At 44.9% G+C, this 21665-nt stretch overlaps 1 protein-coding gene across 11 annotated transcripts in view; it reads left to right on the top strand.

The window, feature by feature from the left end:
- STAU2 (staufen double-stranded RNA binding protein 2) overlaps positions 1 to 21665 on the top strand; it is a 747611-nt gene that overhangs the window by 479073 nt on the left and 246873 nt on the right. For all 11 annotated transcript variants that reach the window (XR_010177886.1, XM_063923932.1, XM_063923926.1 and 8 more), the window contains 2 exons: positions 12727 to 12858; positions 15077 to 15134. Coding sequence is in view for 10 of the 11 variants with exons in the window: in XM_063923932.1 (XP_063780002.1) it covers positions 12727 to 12858; positions 15077 to 15134 (190 nt within the window). In the remaining variant the exon portion in view is untranslated. The remainder of the gene's footprint in view (positions 1 to 12726; positions 12859 to 15076; positions 15135 to 21665) is intronic.

The raw sequence follows: 21665 nt of genomic DNA, 5'->3' as shown, positions 1-21665 counted from the left end.
GGATTTCTAAAGCCATAGTAAAGTGGTCAGGCACATTACTAGAGGAATTAGATTCTATGGATAGAAGTGACATTGCAATGTTTTTACGTCACATACAGGATTCTGCAGGTTTCATGGTGGAGGCCATGAAGGACCTGGGTCATCTGAATGCAAGGACGTCTTCCATGGCTGTCTCGGCACGCAGAGGGCTCTGGCTGCGCCAGTGGTCTGCAGACACAGAATCCAAGAGAAGTGTGGCGAGCCTACCCTTCAAAGGTCATGCTCTATTTGGGGAAGCTTTGGATGCGTGGATCTCCACGTCAACCACGGGTATGTCAACCTTTCTTCCCTCAGTTACTCAGACACCGAAGAAATCTTTTTCTGCATCTACTATGCAGTCCTTTCGGACCGCAAAGGTTAAGAAGTCCAAAGCCCCTACCACTTTCTTCAGAGGTGGTCTGGGAAAATCCAGAAAACCTGCAACTGCAGGTTCTCAGGAACAGAAGCCTGGCTCTGTTTCCTCAAAATCCTCATCATGACGGTGGACCTCCCAGCCTGGAGAGCGGGCAGGTGTAGGAGCGAGACAGACTTTTCAGTCACATCTGGGCATCATCCGGCCTGGATCCCTGGGTACAGGATATTGTGTCCCAGGGGTACAGACTGGAATTTCAATAGCTCCCACCTGACAGATTCTTCAAATCGGGCTTACCAGTTTTGCTGACAGAAAGGGCTATCCTACAGGAAGCCATTAAAAATTTGGAAAGGTCAAATGTCATTGTTACGGTTCTACCTCACCTGGAAAGCAAGGTTTACTATTCAAACCTATTTGTGGTACCGAAATCGGATGGTTCGGTCAGACCAATTTTGAACCTGAAGTCATTAAACCCTTATTTGAGGGAATTCAAGTTCAAAATGGAGTCTCTGAGAGCGGTGATCTCAGGCCTGGAGGAGGGGGAATTCCTGGTATCCCTGGATATCAAGGATGCGTACCTGCACATTCCAATCTGGCCGCCTCCCCAGGCTTATCTAAGATTTGCACTGCTGGACTGTCATTATCAGTTCCAGGCACTGCCATTCGGCCTCTCCACGGCACCGAGGGTGTTCACCAAGGTGATGGCAGAGATGATGGTACTGCTCCGCAGACGGGGAGTGAACATAGGGGGTCATTCCGAGTTGATCGCTCGCTGCCGATTTTCGCAGTGCAGCGATTAAGTAAAAAAACTGCAAACAGCCGCTAAGTACTTTCACACAAAACTTTGTAGATTTACACAAGCTCGAGCAACGTTTTTTCATCGCTCGAGTGATCGTAGTGTGATTGACAGGAAGTGGGTGTTTCTGGGAGGAAACTGGCCGTTTTCAGGGAGTGTGCTAAAAAAACACAGGCGTGCCAGGTAAAAACGCAGGAGTGGCTGGCCGAACGCAGGGCGTGTTTGTGACGTCAAACCAGGAACTAAACGGACTAAGGTGATCGCAGTCTAGGAGTAGGTCTGGAGCTACTCAGAAACTGCAGCAAATTATTTAGTAGCAGTTCTGCTAACCTTTCGTTAGCAATTCTGCTAAGCTAAGATACACTCCCAGAGGCCGGCGGCCTAGCGTTTGCAATGCTGCTAAAAGCAGGTAGCGAGCGATCAACTCTGAATGACCCCCAGAATTCCTTATCTGGATGATCTGCTGATAAAGGCGTCGTCCAGGGAGAGGTTGTTTCAGTCCATTGCTCTCACGACTCAACTGCTCAGGTATCATGGATGGATCCTGAATCTTCCAAAGTCGCATTTGGAGCTGACGAGATTGTCTTTCCTGGGGATTATCCTCGATACGGAAGTGCAGAGGGTGTTTCTACCGGTGGAAAAGGCGTTTGTGATACACACCTGCACATGCACCAGAGAATACGGCTATCGCCGAAAGCCAGGATTTCGCTCCTATGGTGGCTACAGATGCCTCACCTTCTCGAGGGCCGGAGGTTCGGGATTCAGAACTGGATCCTTCTAACCACGGATGCAAGTCTCAGAGGTTGGGGCGCTATCACCCAAGGGGAAACCTCCCAAGGAAGGTGGTCAAGTCTGGAATCCATCCTTCCAATAAACATGTTGGAACTAAGAGCCGTGTACAACGGTCTTCTACAGGCAGCACATCCTCTGAAAGATCAGGCCATTTAGGTTTATTCGGACAATGTAACGACGGTGGCATACATAAACCGACAGGGCGGAACGAAGAGCAGGGGTGCAATGTCGGAGGTAACAAAGATCCTCCTTTGGGCAGAAAAGCATGCAGTGGCGCTGTCAGCAATCTTCATTCCGGGAGTGGACAACTGGGAAGCAGTCCCTCAGCAGACACGATCTCCATCCGGGAGAGTGAGGCCTCCATCCGGAGGTGTTTGTGGAGATAACAAATCTTTGGGGTGTACCTCAAATAGACATGATAGCCTCCCGCCTCAACAAGAAGCTTCGGAGGTACTGTTCCAGGTCACAGGATCCACGCGCAGTGGCGGTGGACGCCCTGGTACCTCCGTGGTTGTTCAAGTCAGTGTACGTGTTCCCTCCATTTCCACTCATCCCAAGAATTCTAAAGCTCATAAAGAAAGCAAGAGTTCAGGCGATCCTCATTGCTCCGGACTGTCCAAGAAGAGCTTGGTACGCGGATCTTCTGGAGTTACTGCTTGCCCCCTCTCCTCCTGTCTCCACTGAATAGACACTGTGCGCACGCGCACATCATCTATTCACCGCTGCGCAGCGAGTGCAGGAGCCTCCCAACTGCCCCACCGTGGGACACTGTGGCCCGCGGGTGGGACAGCGGGACAGTCCCAAAAAAACGGACTGTCCCGCGAAAATCAGGACAGTTGGGAGGTGTGGAGTAGTGCCAACTAATTTCTTAAAAGCATTTTACTTCAAGAGCATAGGGATCGCAGTTGTCTGTAATTGCTTTTCCCAAATATTTATTTTCTTTTTAGATTTATCAATTTAATTATACAAACATCAATCAGCTGTACACAGTTAGGACCATGGTTGTAAAATAGGAATGTTTACCTTAAGAGGGTTTGCACAAACCCACGTTCCTCTGAATACCAAAAAGATGCCGATCCTTGCCCTAGGATTCCCACCATTACCCATAAAATGTAATCTATGTTTAGAGTGGCTGTGTTCTGTAGACACAGGCAAATAAGGGCTTTTATTTTCTGTGCTGTTGAATGCTACTTATCTGCATAATCCACAGAGCGTTTGCTGTGGACAATTAATCTATCACAGTGTAGTTTATAAACAGTGAGACTCCCTGTGATAATAGAATATACTTGTCCTGAAAATTACAGTAGTGTCTAGTTTACATAAAGTGCCCACACACCATGATTTTGCAGCCAATGTTATCTGATGAACCATTACCCCCAATAGCAGTTATCTGATGAACCATGATCCCCAATAGCAGTTATCTGATGAACCATGATCCGCAATAGCAGTTATCTGATGTACCATTACCCCCAATAGCAGTTATCTGATGAACCATGATCCCCAATAGCAGTTATCTGATGTACCATTACCCCCAATAGCAGTTATTTGATGAACCATGATCCGCAATAGCAGTTATCTGATGTACCATTACCCCCAATAGCAGTTATCTGATGAACCATGATCCCCAATAGCAGTTATCTGATGTACCATTACCCCCAATAGCAGTTATTTGATGAACCATGATCCGCAATAGCAGTTATCTGATGTACCATTACCCCCAATAGCAGTTATCTGATGAACCATGATCCCCAATGGCAGTTATCTGATGAACCATGATCCCCAATAGCAGTTATTTGATGTACCATTACCCCCAATAGCAGTTATCTGATGTACCATTACCCCCAATAGCAGTTATCTGATGTACCATTAGCCCCAATAGCAGTTATCTGATGAACCATGATCCCCAATAGCAGTTATCTGATGAACCATGATCCCCAATAGCAGTTATCTGATGAACCATGATCCCCAATAGCAGTTATCTGATGAACCATGATCCCCAATAGCAGTTATCTGATGAACCATGATCCCCAATAGCAGTTTTCTGATGAACCATGATCCCCAATAGCAGTTTTCTGATGAACCATGATCCCCAATAGCAGTTATCTGATGAACCGTGATCCCCAATAGCAGTTATCTGATGAACCATGATCCCCAATAGCCGTTATCTGATGTACCATTACCCCCAATAGCAGTTATCTGATGAACCATGATCCCCAATAGCAGTTATCTAATGAACCGTGATCCCCAATAGCAGTTATCTGATGAATCATGATCCCCAATAGCCGGCCCCTATGATCCCCAACAGCAATTATCTGATGAACCATGATCCCCAATAGCAGTTATCTGATGAACCATTACCCTCAATAGCAGTTATCTGATGAACCATTACCCCCAATAGCAGTTATCTGATGAACCATTACCCCCAATAGCAGTTATCTGATGAACCGTGATCCCCAATAGCAGTTATCTGATGAACCATGATCCCCAATAGCAGTTATCTGATGAACCATGATCCCCAATAGCAGTTATCTGATGAACCATGATCCCAAATAGCAGTTATCTGATGAACCGTGATCCCCAATAGCAGTTATCTGATGAACCATTACCCCCAATAGCCGGCACCTATGATCCCCAATAGCAATTATCTGATGAACCATGATCCCCAATAGCCGTTATCTGATGAACCATGATCTCTGATAGCAGTTATCTGATGAGCCATTACCCCCAATAGCAGTTATCTGATGAACCATTACCCCCAATAGCCGGCACCTATAATCCCCAATAGCAATTATCTGATGAACCATGATCCCCAATAGCCGTTATCTGATGAACCATGATCTCTGATAGCAGTTATCTGATGAGCCATTACCCCCAATAGCAGTTATCTGATGAGCCATTAACCCCAATAGCCGGCCCCTATGATCCCCAATAGCAATTATCTAATGAACCATGATCCCCAATAGCCGTTATCTGATGAACCATGATCTCTGATAGCAGTTATCCTATGAGCCATTACCCCCAATAGCAGTTATCTGATGAGCCATTAACCCCAATAGTAAACCACTTAAAATCCTGAAAGCTATCTGCCTGTGTGTGTAGTCCTCTTCCAAGCACATTAGCAGGCAATGCAAGTGATGTGGTCCATCAACACGATGGCACCATTTGTTGGCAAATTAAACAGTGATAAGCGGCCTGTTTGTGGTCTTCATTAAAACTGATGTAAATATTCAGTAATTTTGAATCTCAATGTAAAAGGAATGCATCGATGTAATAAGAGAACTTTTACTGAAATATAATTGCGCGCAACATGTCCCTGCGCTAGATGGCCTGGCCTTTAGCATGGAGTCCTCAAGCATACAATCCCCGTCATAGTAAAAACCAGTTGGAAGCTGTCAGGGCGTAGGTAGTGCCTCTTTAGGTAGGTAAAGTGCTAAACCAATGTTAAAAATTACTATATACATATTAGTCACCTGTATACTATATATAGCAGAGTATATATTCCCAAATTATTTTTATGGGTTTGTGGTGCTCATAAGTCCTAGGCTCGCTCGCTGTCCACCACCGATCCAAAATGATCAATTAATAATTCTGTGTTACAAACCTTACAGACGGCCACAGCTGAGAATTCTAAGCTGGCTATACTTAAACCCCCTACAGGTGCACAGAGAGAGGATCCTCACCCCTTCTTCTGGTTGGGAAGAGCTCAGCACTTCTCACCCTAGGGCGGATGCACTGACTTTTTTTTACTTCCTCCCTAAACCAAATCATATACACATCTATGGAAAAGGTTTATGAGTAAACCGTTAACCACATATTATTTGTAAACCCATTACCTATAGAGAGAGCAAGATGGCAATTGATTTACCAGTTTATGTGAGAGTGCTGCCTTCTCTGTGCAATGTTAAGGGTTTCACATTTTCTGCCATAAACCACTGGAAATTGATTAGAAATGTAAATGTCTATTATATTTGCTCAAGACCATCCCAAGAAAAGCAGCTGCATGTAGCAGTCCCCAGGGTGCCTTCTAGTAGTGTACCAATGATGGAAGCCGCACTATCTAGGATGTAGCAGAATGTATAGGACAACTTTAATTCCCCATAATACAACATCCAAGCACCAATGCGCATTATTGTACCCTACTATCAGAATGTGTGTATGGACCAACCACACTGCCAAATGCCCTAGTGTCTTTTTGCGAGACAGTATTGAAGACAACATGAAATATGCATTTATCATCAACAGCAACTGCAGAGTTCATATGTAGCTGTAAAAGGAGTTAATTGTCCTAAATGGGAACTACACCAGATCTGTTGTGTGACAAATTGACATGTAGACAAAGATGTCACTAGGAAATATGAAGCGTGCCAGAAGCAATCTTTGGGGAATCAGCTAAACAGCATTACATCACACTCATATAACAGAAGAATGTTACTATAGTATTAACAGTATTAGAGCGTAATGTCTTTCTGGAAATCGGAAACGTTTTACTGTAAACTTTATTCTACCAAATACTGTCTTGTCCAAGAAAAGAGATTCTTTGTATAGATAGTTCAGCCACTTTAAACTCCACAAAATTTAGTCTCAAACAGACACAAGCATTATGCACCAACAAATTAGCTAGCGAGGCTCCACAAGATATGGGTTACGCTATAACCAGCATATACGGTAGAGGCCCCTTCACAGATTTCTTCTTGCACTTCGTAATTTTGCAAGCATAAATTAGCCTAAACACTCTGCAGAAGCCCTGACTGTCGGAATCCTGATGGATAGAAGTCCGACAGATCCCAGTAAGTATTTTCATCGCCCTGCCACCCCCCTTGGCAGCCTAACCCTAACCACCCCACCTCCCAGTGCCTAACTTTAACCCTACTATCCGTCATGATTACCTTCTGTATTCTGCATTTGAATCATTGCATCATTACTTTACAGTGTGAAATGCAGGCATTTTAAGATGTAACAGGTGACTAGGCTGATAGTGTGATTGACTTACAATATAAGCAACCTTTTTGATATCGCTCAGCTTTGGTATAAAATTCACTGCTTTGTGTATAGGTCGGTTATCAGCGGAATGCAAACTGTATATTATCCAGACACACTCTGTTTTTGCTGTGATGATGACTGATATGACAGTACACAGTCAACGATAATTTCTCAGAATTTCTTTGCAAGTGTACAGCGCTCCATGTGTTCTTTCTGTGAGGTTCAGTCAAAGATAAGCCTGATTTATCTTATAAGTTATGTGAAAATAATGATAATATTTACGTTCATATTTTTGCAATGGCTTTGAAAATGTAGTTTAGCATTTTCATGCTACAGGGGTATCTCCATAATGATGAGGCTTAAAGAGTTCCATTAAATTGTGTGCCGTCTGTAACATGAAAGAATGTCACTGACACGCCAATCCATGCTATTTCCTTGGTGGTGACTTATCGGTATGTAAACAGCGCAGTGCATGAAGTCGTCTCCATTAGCTATCCCATGGAATTCCTCAACCTTGCAGGAATGTCTCCTCATAAACTGACACTGATGATTGCAGTCCTTATTTTGTTGCTGCAGAACCTTAGTGATCCATAGCTCTGCAATGCAACCCGACTGCAACTGCACAGCTTGAAATCTCATGTCATAGAGGCCACCATAGTGACATTTTTTGCCAAGGGGTGTTATGTCTTCATACCACGCATATTGCTCCTGCTGAAGCATTACTCACTGAAGTTCAAGCACCTGCAGTTCCACATTAAGCTGTTTTGCCTTCACCATCAACAGGGCTCATGGGTAGTCCTTCAAAGTGCCCAGGATCAACTTAGGGAAACCATTGTGTTTTGCATGTTAGAGAACCTGCAACTAGAAGAACCTTCATATCCTGATCCATTCTGACAGAACCCACAATGTTGTTTTAAAGTGTGTAAATCGTATGTAAATGGAGTAGTCATTTAAAACGGTCAGTATAATATCTTTTATTAATACTTGTAAAGAAGAGTGTTACATGTGCCCATACATGCTGCCAATAAAGCTGCGTCTGACCTACAGTAACTGGCTGTACTTCATACTAGTATGGTACTAAAAGATACCTGATGTTCAGGTGTCAGTTGGGGCGGATGGTAGATCTAACTGTGAATACAATTAAGGTCCAGACACACTGAAGGTTCAATATATACAAGGTCAGCAATGCATTATTTCTTACCATATACAGTATATAGTAGTTCCACTCAAAGCCAAAGGACAACATCCACTTGTATATTAGTATATTCCAGCTGGAAGTGGCCAAAGCTGCCGAACTGAAGTGCGGGTGTAGTACTGGTGACCGGCGGTCTCCTGACTGCCGGTCACCTTATCGACGCCGGGATCCCGGCAGCATACCGACGCCGGGATCCCGGCGGGGAGGGGCGAGTGCAGCAAGCCCCTTGCGGGCTCGCTGCGCTCGCCACGCTGCGGGCTCGGTGGCGACCTGCGGTCGCCACGGGTTCTATTCCCACTCTATGGGTGTCGTGGACACCCACGAGTGGAAATAGTCCCTGTTGGTCGGCATGCCGACCCTCGGGATAGTGAGCCGTCGGGCTCACGGAGGAGGTCATGTGACTGTCGGTCAGCTGACCGGCGGTCACATGAATACCTCCCCTGAAGTGCAGATCATCAACTGACCATTCTTGCCATAACTAGTCAGCTGTTTGTAAGATGTCATATGGCATCCTGTGTAAGGTGGTTGTGCATGAGTGCATAGAGGAGTCTACAGTAGTGTTGAAAGTTTGTGAACCCTTCAAAATTTTATGTGTTTCTGCTGAAATTTAGCCTAAAACTATCTCAGATTTCCACACAAATCCTAAAAGTAAAGAAACCAAACAAAATCCAATCAAACAAATGAGACAAAAAATATTAAACATGCTAATTTTTTTATTGAGGAAAATGATCCAATATCACATATCCTTGAGTGGCAAAAGTATGTGAACCTTTAGGCTTTGCAGTTATTTTAAAGGTGAAATTAGAGTCAGGTATTTTAAATCAATGGGATGAGACTCGGGTGTGAATGGACAACTTGTCTTTTTTTAATAGAACAGGGATTTATCAAAGTCATGTTCGCAACACATGTTTGTAGAAGTGTATCATGCCACAAACAAAGGAGATTTCTGAGGACCTCAGAAGAAGACATACTGTATATAGTGGCAGATGCTCAGTTAGCTTAGTGATATCTGGTGCTTGAAAGGGGGGGGGGGGGGGGGGGGGTGGTGTGTATTTGTAAGCATGAAAAAAGAAGTGTTGTTGATGCTCATCAGGCTGGAAAAGGTTACAAAATCATCACCAAGGAGTTTGGAGTCCACCAATCAACAGTCAGACAGATTGTGCACAAATGGAGGAAATTCCAGACCATTAATACCCTCCCCAGGAGTGGTTGACCAACAAAGATCACGCCAAAAGCAGGGCATTTAATAGTTCACAAGGTCAGGTTTAGGCACCTCTGGGGATGGTTAGGGTTAAGGGGGTGCCAGAGTTTTGAGAGGGCCAGGTTTAGGCTGCATGAGGGGGAGGTGGTTAGGTTTAGGCACCACCGGGGAGGGGTTAGGGTTATGCTGCGGGAGGGGGAAGGTTAGGTTTAAGCTGCTGCAAGGGAACATTTGGGGTCTGTTGGGGGAAGGTTCCCCATGTCAGGATTCTCAGGATCGGATTGCCGCGGTCTGTATTTTGACCGACGGCATTTCAATCCCAACACTGGGGTAAAAGTCCTCCAAGCCGATGTTCAGTACTAATCAACATTTACCGGAAACGTTTACATTCAGTTACTGCTGCACAAGGTCATCATACCAGATACTGAAAGAAAAGGTTCACATACTTTTGCCAGTCAAAGATATGTGATATTACATCATCTTCCTCAATAAAAAAATGAGCATGTATAAAAAAAAATAGCCTCATTTGTTTGATTTGGTTCTCTTTATCTACTTTTAGGACTTGTGTGAAAATCTGAGGTTGTTTTAGGCCAAATTTCAGCAGAAATTCCTGTATAAAAGGGTTTACAAACTATCAAGCAACACTGTGTATAGTAATAAGTTGTGGTCTGTGCCATGAGTGTCATGCAGTTAGGACAGCCCGAGCAGAGTACAGGGCGAGAATGAGAGCAGTGTTTTGGTGCGGAGTGTGTGTGGAGAATGGGTGAGGGTGGCAGAGATCCTTTGACCCAGCAAGTGAGGAATGACTTCCTGTGGCTTTTTAGAGCATTTTTACCTCTGTATTCAGGTGTTTTAATTATTGGCCTGACAGGTAAGCTAGCTATACCTGAGATGTGACTGCAGATGATCATAGTCACATCAGGTTTCTTTGCAGATTAGTACACACAATAACTTTTTCTGTGGACTCTGCTAAAACGCCCATTATACTACTGAGAACCAGGATGGTTGATTCAGCTGTCTGAGGAGATTTTAGGTCTCTCCCAGTGCTAAGCTAAAGCTGTGTTTGTGGTTGCATCAGCCCCATGTACTGTCACTGTTGGAGCAACCTGTGATGGGCTCACACCCACAGCCTGGTGTTTTTATTTGTACATGTGCAGATTGCGGAGCCCTGTAACTACATGACACATCCTTATTGCTTATTGATGCTGTGTTTTCACACTTTGATACAGTTACTAATCTATAGTCTGATATATTGGGGATGTTTAAACCATTAACAAGGCACAGAATAATGCCATATGTTTCTGTATGTAAGCAACGTAAAGACTCATCAATATATATCAATGCAATTCATAAAGCATGGTTGGGTCACTTTTAGGTTCCCCTGGCAGTGTGGCCTACAATAACTGAGAGTGGGAATCCGGTTGTATGTGATGTGCTGCTGCGATGCCCGGGCTGCCTGATCCGGTGGATCGGACCAACATGTCGCTCAATTTGGCGCATATCGGACATTGGGTATGCCAGATATGCAGGTGCCTCCGGTAGATAGCGACTTCATCAGGTTTGATGTGCTGCACATCAAATCTGACGATATTGCAAGCCATATGTCTGCAAACTCGGTCCTCATTACCCCACACAGTGCATGTTTTGCAGGTAACCCAGTAGGTGCACAGGTGTATTAATTACTCACAGACACATTTTAAAAGGTCCGTAGGTGGAGTTAATTATTTCACTTGTGATTCTGTGAGGAGACCTGCAAAACATGCACTATGTGGGTCATTCCGAGTTGTTCGCTCGTTGCCGATTTTTGCTATATTGCGATTAGTCGCTTACTGCGCGTGCGCAAGGTTCGCAGAGTGCATGCGCTTAGTTATTTTACTCAAAAGTTAGGTATTTTACTCACGGCATAACGAGGATTTTTCATCGTTCTGGTGATCGTACTGTGATTGACAGGAAGTGGGTGTTTCTGGGCGGAAACTGGCCGTTTTCTGGGCGTGTGCGAAAAAACGCTGGCGTTTCTGGGAAAAACGCGGGAGTGTCTGAAGAAACGGGGGAGTGTCTGGGCGAACGCTGGGCGTGTGTGTGACGTCAAACCAGGAACGAAACTGACTGAACTGATCGCAATGGCTGAGTAAGTCTGGAGCTACTCAGAAACTGCTAAGAAATTTCTATTTGCAATTCTGCTAATCTTTCGTTCGCAATTCTGCTAAGCTAAGATACACTCCCAGAGGGCGGCGGCTTAGCGTGTGCAATGCTGCTAAAAGCAGCTAGCGAGCGAACAACACGTAATGAGGGCCTATGTGGGGTAATGAGGACTGAGCTTGCAGACCTATGGTGTATGCTAATGAAGGATGGAACAATGATTGTTCCGTCCTTCAGTAACATTGCTCAATGTGTACTCATGTTTCCGGTATTTTCACTTGCTCAAGGGGATGTAAACAAAAATCGGCAAATTTACTGCAATAGAAATGTGAGTTTGGAATTTAATTCAAATTTGCCATGAATTCGGCTCGCAGGACCAAACTTGCACCTAATAGAATTACCCTCGTAGTCTTTCTATTTATTATTGTACCATTCCACTGAAACTCATAGTGCCTCATACTTTAGTAATGTCTCTAGTTCCTGGTAAGTTGACAGGCATGCAGTCAGGAGGTCGCCACTATGTTCACAGTGAGTATGTCGACCTCACAAAGCCGGCACTGGGATCCATCACAGGTGCACTGCTACTTAGAACATTTTTCCTCATTGCCGACATGTATGGTTTTAGAACACCTGCATGAGTGAAATGCTCAGAGTAGCATTACACCCATGTCAGGATACCGGCAGAGGGCTATGGATCAGATGTATTAAGCCTGGAGACAGCATAAGGAAGTGATAAACCAGTGATAACTGCAAGGTGATAAACGCACTAGCCAGTCAGCTCCTAACTGTTAATTTACGTATTGGAGCTGATTGGTTGGTGCGTTTATCACATTGCGCTTATCACTGGTTTATCACTTCCTTATGCCTTCTCCAGGTTAATACATTTGCCCCATTGTGAGGTCAACATACTAGTGACATAAAGACTGTTGGCTTCCCATACCCAACCTAGTTGATGAGCTGAATGTTGGCTACAAAATGGCTGCCTTCACTGTGATCGATGATTATGGACATCTGAATGGATGCTAAATCAACAGCAATAAATGGCTAAACAAATGGAAAAATACTGTCCCCTCATACACACAACTTGTTTTGTTTTATTTGTAGAGCTGGAGTTATATGAATTGACCAAGGTAACAATGGCAGCTACACTAGATTATTAATCTTAGACTGCACAGCCACAGTAGTTTTAACACATCTCTTGATTTTAAATGTTGTAATAATTATTTGAATAGGTCAAAATTGGGGAAGAAATGGCCACAGGAACAGGACCCAACAAGAAGACAGCAAAGAGGAATGCTGCGGAAGCCATGTTGTTGCAGCTCGGGTATAAAGCTTCTACTCCTGTTGCAGAGAGTACCGGAAAGGTAATAAAGCAAGTGACATTATATGTACGGGATGCAATCAAGATGCCGCCGGCCGAAATCCTGGCGGTCGAAATACCGACGCCAGAATCCCGACCGCCACAATCCCGACATATTCTCCCTCCGTGGGTGTCCACGACACGCATAGAGGGAGAATATAATAGTGTGCCGAGCGTAGCGAGGCACGTGCCCACAGCGTGGCGAGCGAAGCGAGCCCGCAAGGGGCTGCGTTCCGCTCGCCACCCCTGTTGGGATTGTGTGGTCGGGATTCCAACGTCAGTATTTCGACCGCCGGGATTCCAGCCGGCGGCATTTAGTACTGATCCCATATGTACTTTATACTATATTACTTGTTCACAACTTTCCATTTCCAGTTTATTCTGTTTAAAATGTTGTACTAATTTTGTAATTCTGCCACATACCTTTATAATGTATGCATTGTCAGAGACTACCTGGTGCTGCCCTTAAATTGTCACTCTTAAGGTGCCCAAACACTAGTGCGATTTTGCCTGATTTCGACGCATCGGGCCGAGAAATCGGATAAAAAGTGGCAAATCGCAGGTCAATCCGATCCGATGTGCAGTCCCGTGCTTATCGGATCGGAGCCTGTGGATCACAGAGGCTGCACTGTAGATTTCTCGGAGGCCGCAGGCTCCGGCAGCTGCCGGGCAGTTCAATGGCAACGTATGCGACTTCTCCCCTCGGAGCAGTTGCACTAGTTATATGGCCACCTTAACAGTTCTAGTATTGTGCTATCACTCACTGATATGATACTGGAGGCCTCTGTGTAGAATGTGTCATGTTTTTTTTTTTGTGAACTACTTGATGTTTAGATGAACTGAAGCTAAATGCTGATTGGTAATGACACTATACAGCCACTTTTCTATAGAGGGCTCCCTATACAGTACATTGCCATTGTTTTAGTCTCTGTCATAGGGGTATATTCAGTTAAAGTCGGATCCATTCCGACATGTATTTGTCGGAATGGATCCGACAACCCCTATTCAATCTCATCTCAATTCGTCTTTTTCAAGTCGAATTGAGATGAGGGACGCAGAGGTGGAGAGGGGGGAGCAAGCTGCGGGGAGACCAGCGAGGACAGCCGACGGGCATACAGGGGAGATCAGCGCTACAGTAGGATGTCACACAGCCGCTCGACCTCACGGCAGTGTCCACCCGGCTCCAGCAAGCGTGCTGGAGCCGGGTGGAAGCTGCCGTGAGCGGCGCGGCAGTGTGACATCCTGCTGTAGCGCTGATCTCCCCTGTATGCTCGCCGGCTGTCCCCCCGTCTCCCTGCGCCCCTCCCCCCTCTCCTCCTCTGGGTCCGCATCTCAGTCCGACATCTTTTGATGTCGGACTGAGATGGTCGAAAAGGAGGCCAAAACCGACTCAAGCACGTGGATCGGCAGCTATTCCGCCGATCCACGTGCTTTTTGACAAGTCAACTTTATCGACTTGTCGAAAAATTTAGGGATATATTGAATAGGTCGAATTAGGATTCGACCTTAAAAGGTCGAAAACTGCCGTCTTTTCGACAGACTGCAGTTTTCGACTTCAATTGAATATACCCCATAGTTCGCTTATCTCCTCTCAGAGTCCACCTATCAGTCTTGTTCATGCATGATTATCCTGTCAGTATGCAGAATCAGGGGTGTGTAAGTCTGTAACAAGTGGGGGTATAAGAGCGCAGGCATAGAGGTGGCAGATATATTATCCTCTGCATTTCATCTTTCTGTACAGGCTTTGCCTCAACCTGCAAAAGACACATTTAAACAATATATTTTGGGGGAGAATTGTTAAACCGGTGGTTCCCAGCAGTTCACGTTTTCCAGTTCTTCTCACAGAATCACAAGTGAAATAATAGCTCCACCTGTAGATCTTTTAAAATGTGTCAGTGAGTAATGAATACACCATCTAGGTGACCTGGAAAACCTGAACTGTTGGGGGTCCTTGAGGACTGAGGCTGGGAAATACTGTGTTAATTGTTCAAAATTGATAAAGTGGAGAAGTCCGTAGCTTCTGTCATTTTTTAGACAGCGCTTGATAAATGAGTGCAGCATCTCCACTGTATCTCTCTTGAAGGTTTGATATATCTCCCCTGTGTGAGGCTAAAGTATCTTATATTTCATTACTTTTTATATTGTCACATTAAAATATGCCTTTTTGGCAATGTAATGGGAAAAGGAGCTGAAAGTTGTGTGTTGGTTTTTTATTTTTTCAGCAAAGTGACCTTCAGACCTGGGGAGAGCAAGGTTCTGGAGCTTCTGATCAAACAAGCAGTAAGTCTTTCCCTACCTTTCATTTTCTTGGGAGAGATGCAGCATAGGAGTGTGGGAAGTAGGGATTATAATGGGAAGAGAGGGGTTAAGGGGGATACAATATCCCACAAAATATATTTGCTACATTAGCAACTGGCAAAGATGGTTCCTCTGATGTGTTTGTTTTACCAATGTACTGAGCGTGTTAAAAATGTGTCTGTACAGTTCTCCTGAGTGAAAGTAATTGCTTGTGTGAAAATAAAAAAGCTAAGCTACATTTCTGTTCTAAAGAAAATAATGTCATTTGGAGAAACCTTGTAAGTTACAGAGGCCAGTTACGTCAGGGTCTCGGCTTAACCACTTTTTGCAGATTGCCTCTGTCATGTTGGTGTAGAATATTTAAGTACTTTACATTAAGTAATGTAATTTCTTGCAGTGTATTTATACAAAGAATAAGGTATTGTTTGTAAGGTGGACTGACCTTTGCTATTAATTCCACAAGTAATCACTAACTACAGTACTAAAACGTGAGATAGTTTCTAATAAAACTACAGATGACATGTCTGTTGCTTTTGCAATTTGGGCTCCCAGTCCATTTTCTTTTAATGGCTAATGCTAAGTACTCACAGGGTTTGTACATCTGTCCTTGGTACAATTGCCCTTAAGGATACCCCACATCAAAATATCTATAGACCGCTGTAAGGAATAATTTGTCAATGCTCATTGCACTAGGAAGTAGCTAGTTTAATTTAAGACGATTTGCGAAAGCAGTGCTTGATTGGAGGACTGTCGCGCAAGCAAATCCCCTGCCCAGTGGAGCCTCTCTTGCTCAATGTCCTCTACATTTTTATTACAATGGACGCGCCGGAGCCACAGTGGGCATGGGATGCGGTTCTGGTTGCAGTGTGGATGGGGGAGCTGCCTTGAAAACAGAGGAGTGCTGAAGCAAGCAGGTTCACTGGCCCCGGCAGCTGGAGATTCTGTTCAAACTTAGCGTGGCGCAGATGTCCAATGGCCTACGCAATTGCTGTGTCTTTGGACGCATGCAGCGGAACTGAGAAGCCAGCAGTGACACATCCTGCGGCATTAAGTATACTTTCTCCTGTCTGCTACATGTGAAGAACCCCTCCTCCTGAATCGTGCCCTGTGCCCGTTATTCTTGCTTCTGAACATCGGCAAACCCACAATTCCTCTATCTCGGACTAAAGGGTATATCATTGTTAAATAACTTTATTTTGTTCTTAGAATGGAAATATCTTTTAACTTTGCATTTTTTGTACTGAACTACCCTCTCTGTCTTCATGTGGCTGAGCTTTCTGTATGCACACTAAGGCATTATTAGCTTATAATGATCGTATAATGTTTGTTCACTGTCCTGGACAGGCCCTCAAGATCTCATTACCTAATTTGACAACGGCCTCTGTGTATGGCAGATGGCTTCAATGTACTTATTCTGCTTCATTGTGTTGGAATGTAATAAAATGTTACATAATGCGATGACCTATTGTGTCTGTTTAAATTGCAACTACTACTAAATTAATGCTCATCATTAAAACCCAAAATATATTTATGTCTACGTGTACTGGCATCTTGGAAAACAATAGGTAAGTATTGCTCTATTGTGGATGATGCTTTTGAAGTAGAAGATGGTGCCCTGTACATTGTAAAGCAAAATATAATGTAAATTGTACAGTGTACACTATTTTCTGTTAGAAGATTTTGGATAGAAAAAAGCGCATGTTAAACTTTCTGTTAACTTGCCTTTGCTTCATGTGATAATAGCTAGTATTAAGAAGTTGCTGACTGTTTGCTGCCATATATTTCTAATGGTCCATCTTATCATAATACATCTACTGCATTGTATCAATAAATAGACTGATTAGCAATAATAAGCAGTTCTGCAGGCTTCATTTAATGTTTCTGTTTTACTTGTCTATTTCAGCACTAAAGAAATTCAGGGTAGATTATTTTTTATCAATATAATATTGTCTTTCTGCTGCAGGGTCCACAGGTTATCCACATGATGAACACTGGGATATGAGGTAGCGACAATGGATTGGCACCAACGATCAAAGCTTTCGGCCTCCCAGAAAACAATGGGCCAGTCCCCTATATCCCCGCCTCCTGGCTCAGGCAATTCAGGTTTTTTGTTTGGTGCGGCAGGAGCCGTACCGTGGTTAGCAGGCTGTTGGTTTTAACAGCCATAAGCTTTTTATTATGTTATTTTTATAGTCTTACTCTTTTTTGAGCTATCTTTCTAAAAAGCGCCTTATACGTACCTTAGAAAGAGTCGCTCCAAAAACTCCCCGCTGGGTCACGGCAACGCTTACCCACATGTACAGTGCTTTTTCATTGTGCGTCTGTGTCGGATGTATCAGCAAGTCCAGCAGATGTTACCAGGCTGTTGCCGGAGCACAGGGAGAAGGTAAGGCATCGGTTCCGCTTAGCAGGGTAAACGCGAAACACAGCCTCACTGTTTCGAGATGGAGACTACCGAACAGTCGCTGACGTGTCTGCCACCTCGGGTGCATCAGCGCTAGTCCTCAGGAATCATAGGCTCCAGGGGTAGTATGAGGCCGCGATTCCTGGGGATGATGTCAGCAGTGGGGAGTAAGACGCTCCCCTGGTCGCCTCTACCCCTGTTCATGGCCAGTTTCCTACCATGAACTGATTTCCCGCTTCAGTCTGAGATGCTGTGTATTTAAAGGACCCATTTGCAGCATAGGCAGCTGTATGACTTGTGCGTCAGTGTTAACTGTAGGTTCACGGGGCGGTTGTGTACACTAATAGCATCTGGATCCACTCAGCGTTCACTAATATTTTAATCGATCCTGGAAGCAGGGTGAAGTCTCCGAGTCCCACTCTCCTGAGCTGGGTGATACAGCACTAATTGGCAGATGTATTAAGCCTGGAGACGACATAGAAGAAAACATTAAGCACACAGAAAGCATAATGCAGGATTGGTGTAGGCATTTTGGGTAACAACTTCCAAGGGTTGTGTATTCCACCCTCACAAGATACCAAGTGCGGCAGCCATCTTGGGCGCTCAGCGTAGGATTACCCAGGGTGGAATAGTCCACCCCTAGAAGAGATGACACAATATGGGTGTGATTTCAGAGTCCTACAGTTCAGAGTAGGGTTCCATCAAAACCATTAGGCCTATGTATTTTTCATCCCATTCACAAGTGTACCATATGGGGCAGCCATGTTGGGCGCACTTTGAAGGTTACACTGTGGGAGGTGAGCCATACAAGGGCCAAGTTCATATATGGGAAAACTGACGCTTATATAGTAGTATGATGTACCCTGCATGTAGGGCACAGTGGCAATGTGTGCAATCAGTGGAGGTAAACATTACAGGAAAAACACACGGTGGGGTGGAAGCGAGGAATGGAGGGAAAAAAAACACAATAGCAGGTAACTAGAGGCAGAAGTAGAATTGGGATAACATTATTTTGATCAGCATATTAGTACGGGTGGGTAGGAGAATGTGGGGGACATACTCAGAAGCAATGGGGATGTCCCTGCTGAGCCTGGTCCTGGTGCTCTGCCCCCACAGTTCCCTGTTCATCTTGATGGTTAGGTCCAGGGGCAGACTTGATGTTATCAGCCAGAGAGGTGGTAAGCCTGGTCTTGGTGTTCTCATGTTTGAGGCGAGGAGAGGCCACATAAAGTTCCAGAGATTTGTGGTTGTAATGCAGCCCTTCTGTTAATTTGTAAGTTTGTTTGCCTTCTGTTTTCCTTCGGTTTAACACAGGTATAACACTGCTGTTGATTTTAGCTGCCACTTGATAACCAGCCACTTCATAAAATAGCCACTCCAGCGTCCTATAGGACTGGCGTCCTAGGCTATACTGAATAAATAAGTCTACAAACACATGTCCTTTCTGATTACAACCCCCTCCCCACACAGCAACCCTCCACCAAAAGGTGTTAATCAACTACCAAATGTGAGGTCAGTAAACCCCTGTCAATCACTATAAGTTTTTGCAGACTACAGATATTAATCCACTTAAAACAATTTTCTAAACATGCAATGTAATGTGCAATATTCTGCAGTAATTACCAAATAGATCTTTAGCAAGAAAGTAGCAATATTCTGCAGTAATTACCAAATAGATCTTTAGCAAGAAAGTAGCAATATTCTGCAGTAATTACCAAATAGATCTTTAGCAAGAAAGTAGCAATATTCTGCAGTAATTACCAATTAGATCTTTAGCAAGAAAGTAGCAATATTCTGCAGTAATTACCAAATAGATCTTTAGCAAGAAAGTAGCAATATTCTGCAGTAATTACCTGTTGACGAAAAGGAGAGACAGGAGTCAATTTTGAATATCAGTTGAAGATGCCACTTGATAACTAGCCACTTCATAAAATAGCCACTGCAGCGTCCTATAGGACTGGCGTCCTAGGCTATACTAAAAAGCATCGCGCTACCAGAGTGCCGGCTTCCAAAACAGAAGATAAGCCATCAGCCTGTTGGTTCCGGCGTCCACCTAGGGGACCCCAGGGTGGGAAGCCGACTTCTTCAGTTTCCACAGATCTGGCAGCAGTCTACCACAGATGCCTGGGTGCAAGAAGCGGTATCTCACAGTTATGCGTTTGATTTCAAGGAACACCCTCCACAATGGTTTTTTTGTACCAGACAATTTTCAGTGGAAACGAAGGCCAGGGCTTTTGAAGAGGCAGTTCAGACGTTGCTTCGGTTAGGAGGACAAGGATTTTATTCCAACCTGTTTCTAGTCCAGTAGCCAAATTGGTCGTTCTGGCCCATACTCAATCTCAAAGTACATTTGGGTGCCTCAGTTTTATATGGAGAATTTTACATTCCATTATTTTGCAATAGAATAATATATTTCCCTAACGTCCTAGACGATGCTGGCCCTCCGTAAGGACCATGGGGAATAGACGGGCTCCGCAGGAGACATGGGCACTTTAAGAAAGACTTTGACTCTGGGTGTGCACTGGCTCCTCCCTCTATGCCCCTCCTCCTTCAGTTTTAGACTGTGCCCAGAGGAAGATGGGTGCACTGCAGGGAGCTCTCCTGAGTTTCCTGCTAAGAAAGCATTTTGTTAGGTTTTTTTCTTATTTTCAGGGAGCTCTGCTGGCAACAGACTCCCTGCATCGAAGGACTGAGGAGAGAGGAGCAGACCTACTTAAATGATAGGCTCTGCTTCTCGGCTACTGGACACCATTAGCTCCAGAGGGAGTGGAACACAGGTTCGTCCTGGGCGTTCATCCCAGAGCCGCGCCGCCGTTCTCCTCACAGAGCCGGAAGAAACGAAGAAAGAAGACTACTGAGGCGGCAGAAGCCCTCGGGTGCTTCACTGAGGTAATGCACAGCACTGCAGCTGTGCGTCATTGCTCCCATACACCTCACACACTCCGGTCACTGTAAGGGTGCAGGGCGCAGGGGGGGGCGCCCTGGGCAGCAATAGAATACCTCTCCTATGCAAATGACTATATACATGTACAGGTGGGCACTGTACATGTATATAAAAGAGCCCCCGCCGTATTTTATTAAGTTTGAGCGGGACAAAATCCCGCCGCCGAGGGGGCGGGGCTTCTCCCTCAACACTCACCAGCGCCATTTTCTCTCCACAGCACCGCTGAGAGGAAGCTCCCCGGACTCTCCCCTGCTTGACACACGGTGAAAGAGGGTTTAAAAGTAGAGGGAGGGGGGGCACATAATTGGCGATTATACATTACAGCAGCGCTACTGGGTAAACATTCTGTGTTTTTCTCCGGGGTCATATAGCGCTGGGGTGTGTGCTGGCATACTCTCTCTCTGTCTCTCCAAAGGGCCTAAAGGGGAACCTGTCTTCAGAAAAGAGTTTCCCTATGTGTGTGGAGTGTGTCGGTACGCGTGTGTCGACATGTTTGACGATGAAGGCTCGCCTAAGGAGGAGGGGGAGTGAATGATTGTCAGGTCGCCGTCGGCAACGCCGACACCGGACTGGATGGATATGTGGAATGTCTTGAATGCTAATGTAAATTTATTACATAAGAGATTAGACAAGACTGAGGCTAGGGATCAGTCAGGTAGTCAGACCATGCCTGTCCCAGTGGCACCGGGACCTTCTGGGTCTCAGAAACGCACATTATCCCAGATCACTGACACAGATACCGACACGGATTCAGATTCCAGTGTCGACTATGAGGATGCAAAATTACAGCCAAAAGTGGCTAAAGGTATTTGTTACATGATCATTGCTATTAAAGAGGTTTTGCATATTACTGAGGAACCCCCTGTCCCTGACACGAGGGTACACATGTATAAAGAGAAAAAGCCTGAGATCTCCTTTCCGTCCTCATTTAAGCTAAGCGAATTGTGCGAAAAGGCTTGGGAATCTCCAGACAGGAGACTACAAGTTCCCAAAAGGATTCTTATGGCGTATCCCTTCCCACAAAAGGACAGGATACGATGGGAATCTTCGCCTAAAGTAGACAAGGCGATGACACGCTTATCCAAGAAGGTGGCACTGCCTTCCCAGGATACTGCTACCCTCAAGGATCCTGCGGATCGTGAGCAGGAAGTTACCATGAAGTACA

Source organism: Pseudophryne corroboree, chromosome 5, assembly GCF_028390025.1.
Source record: "Pseudophryne corroboree isolate aPseCor3 chromosome 5, aPseCor3.hap2, whole genome shotgun sequence".
NCBI lineage: Eukaryota > Metazoa > Chordata > Amphibia > Anura > Myobatrachidae > Pseudophryne > Pseudophryne corroboree.
This window is presented reverse-complemented; position numbering and strand designations above follow the sequence as displayed.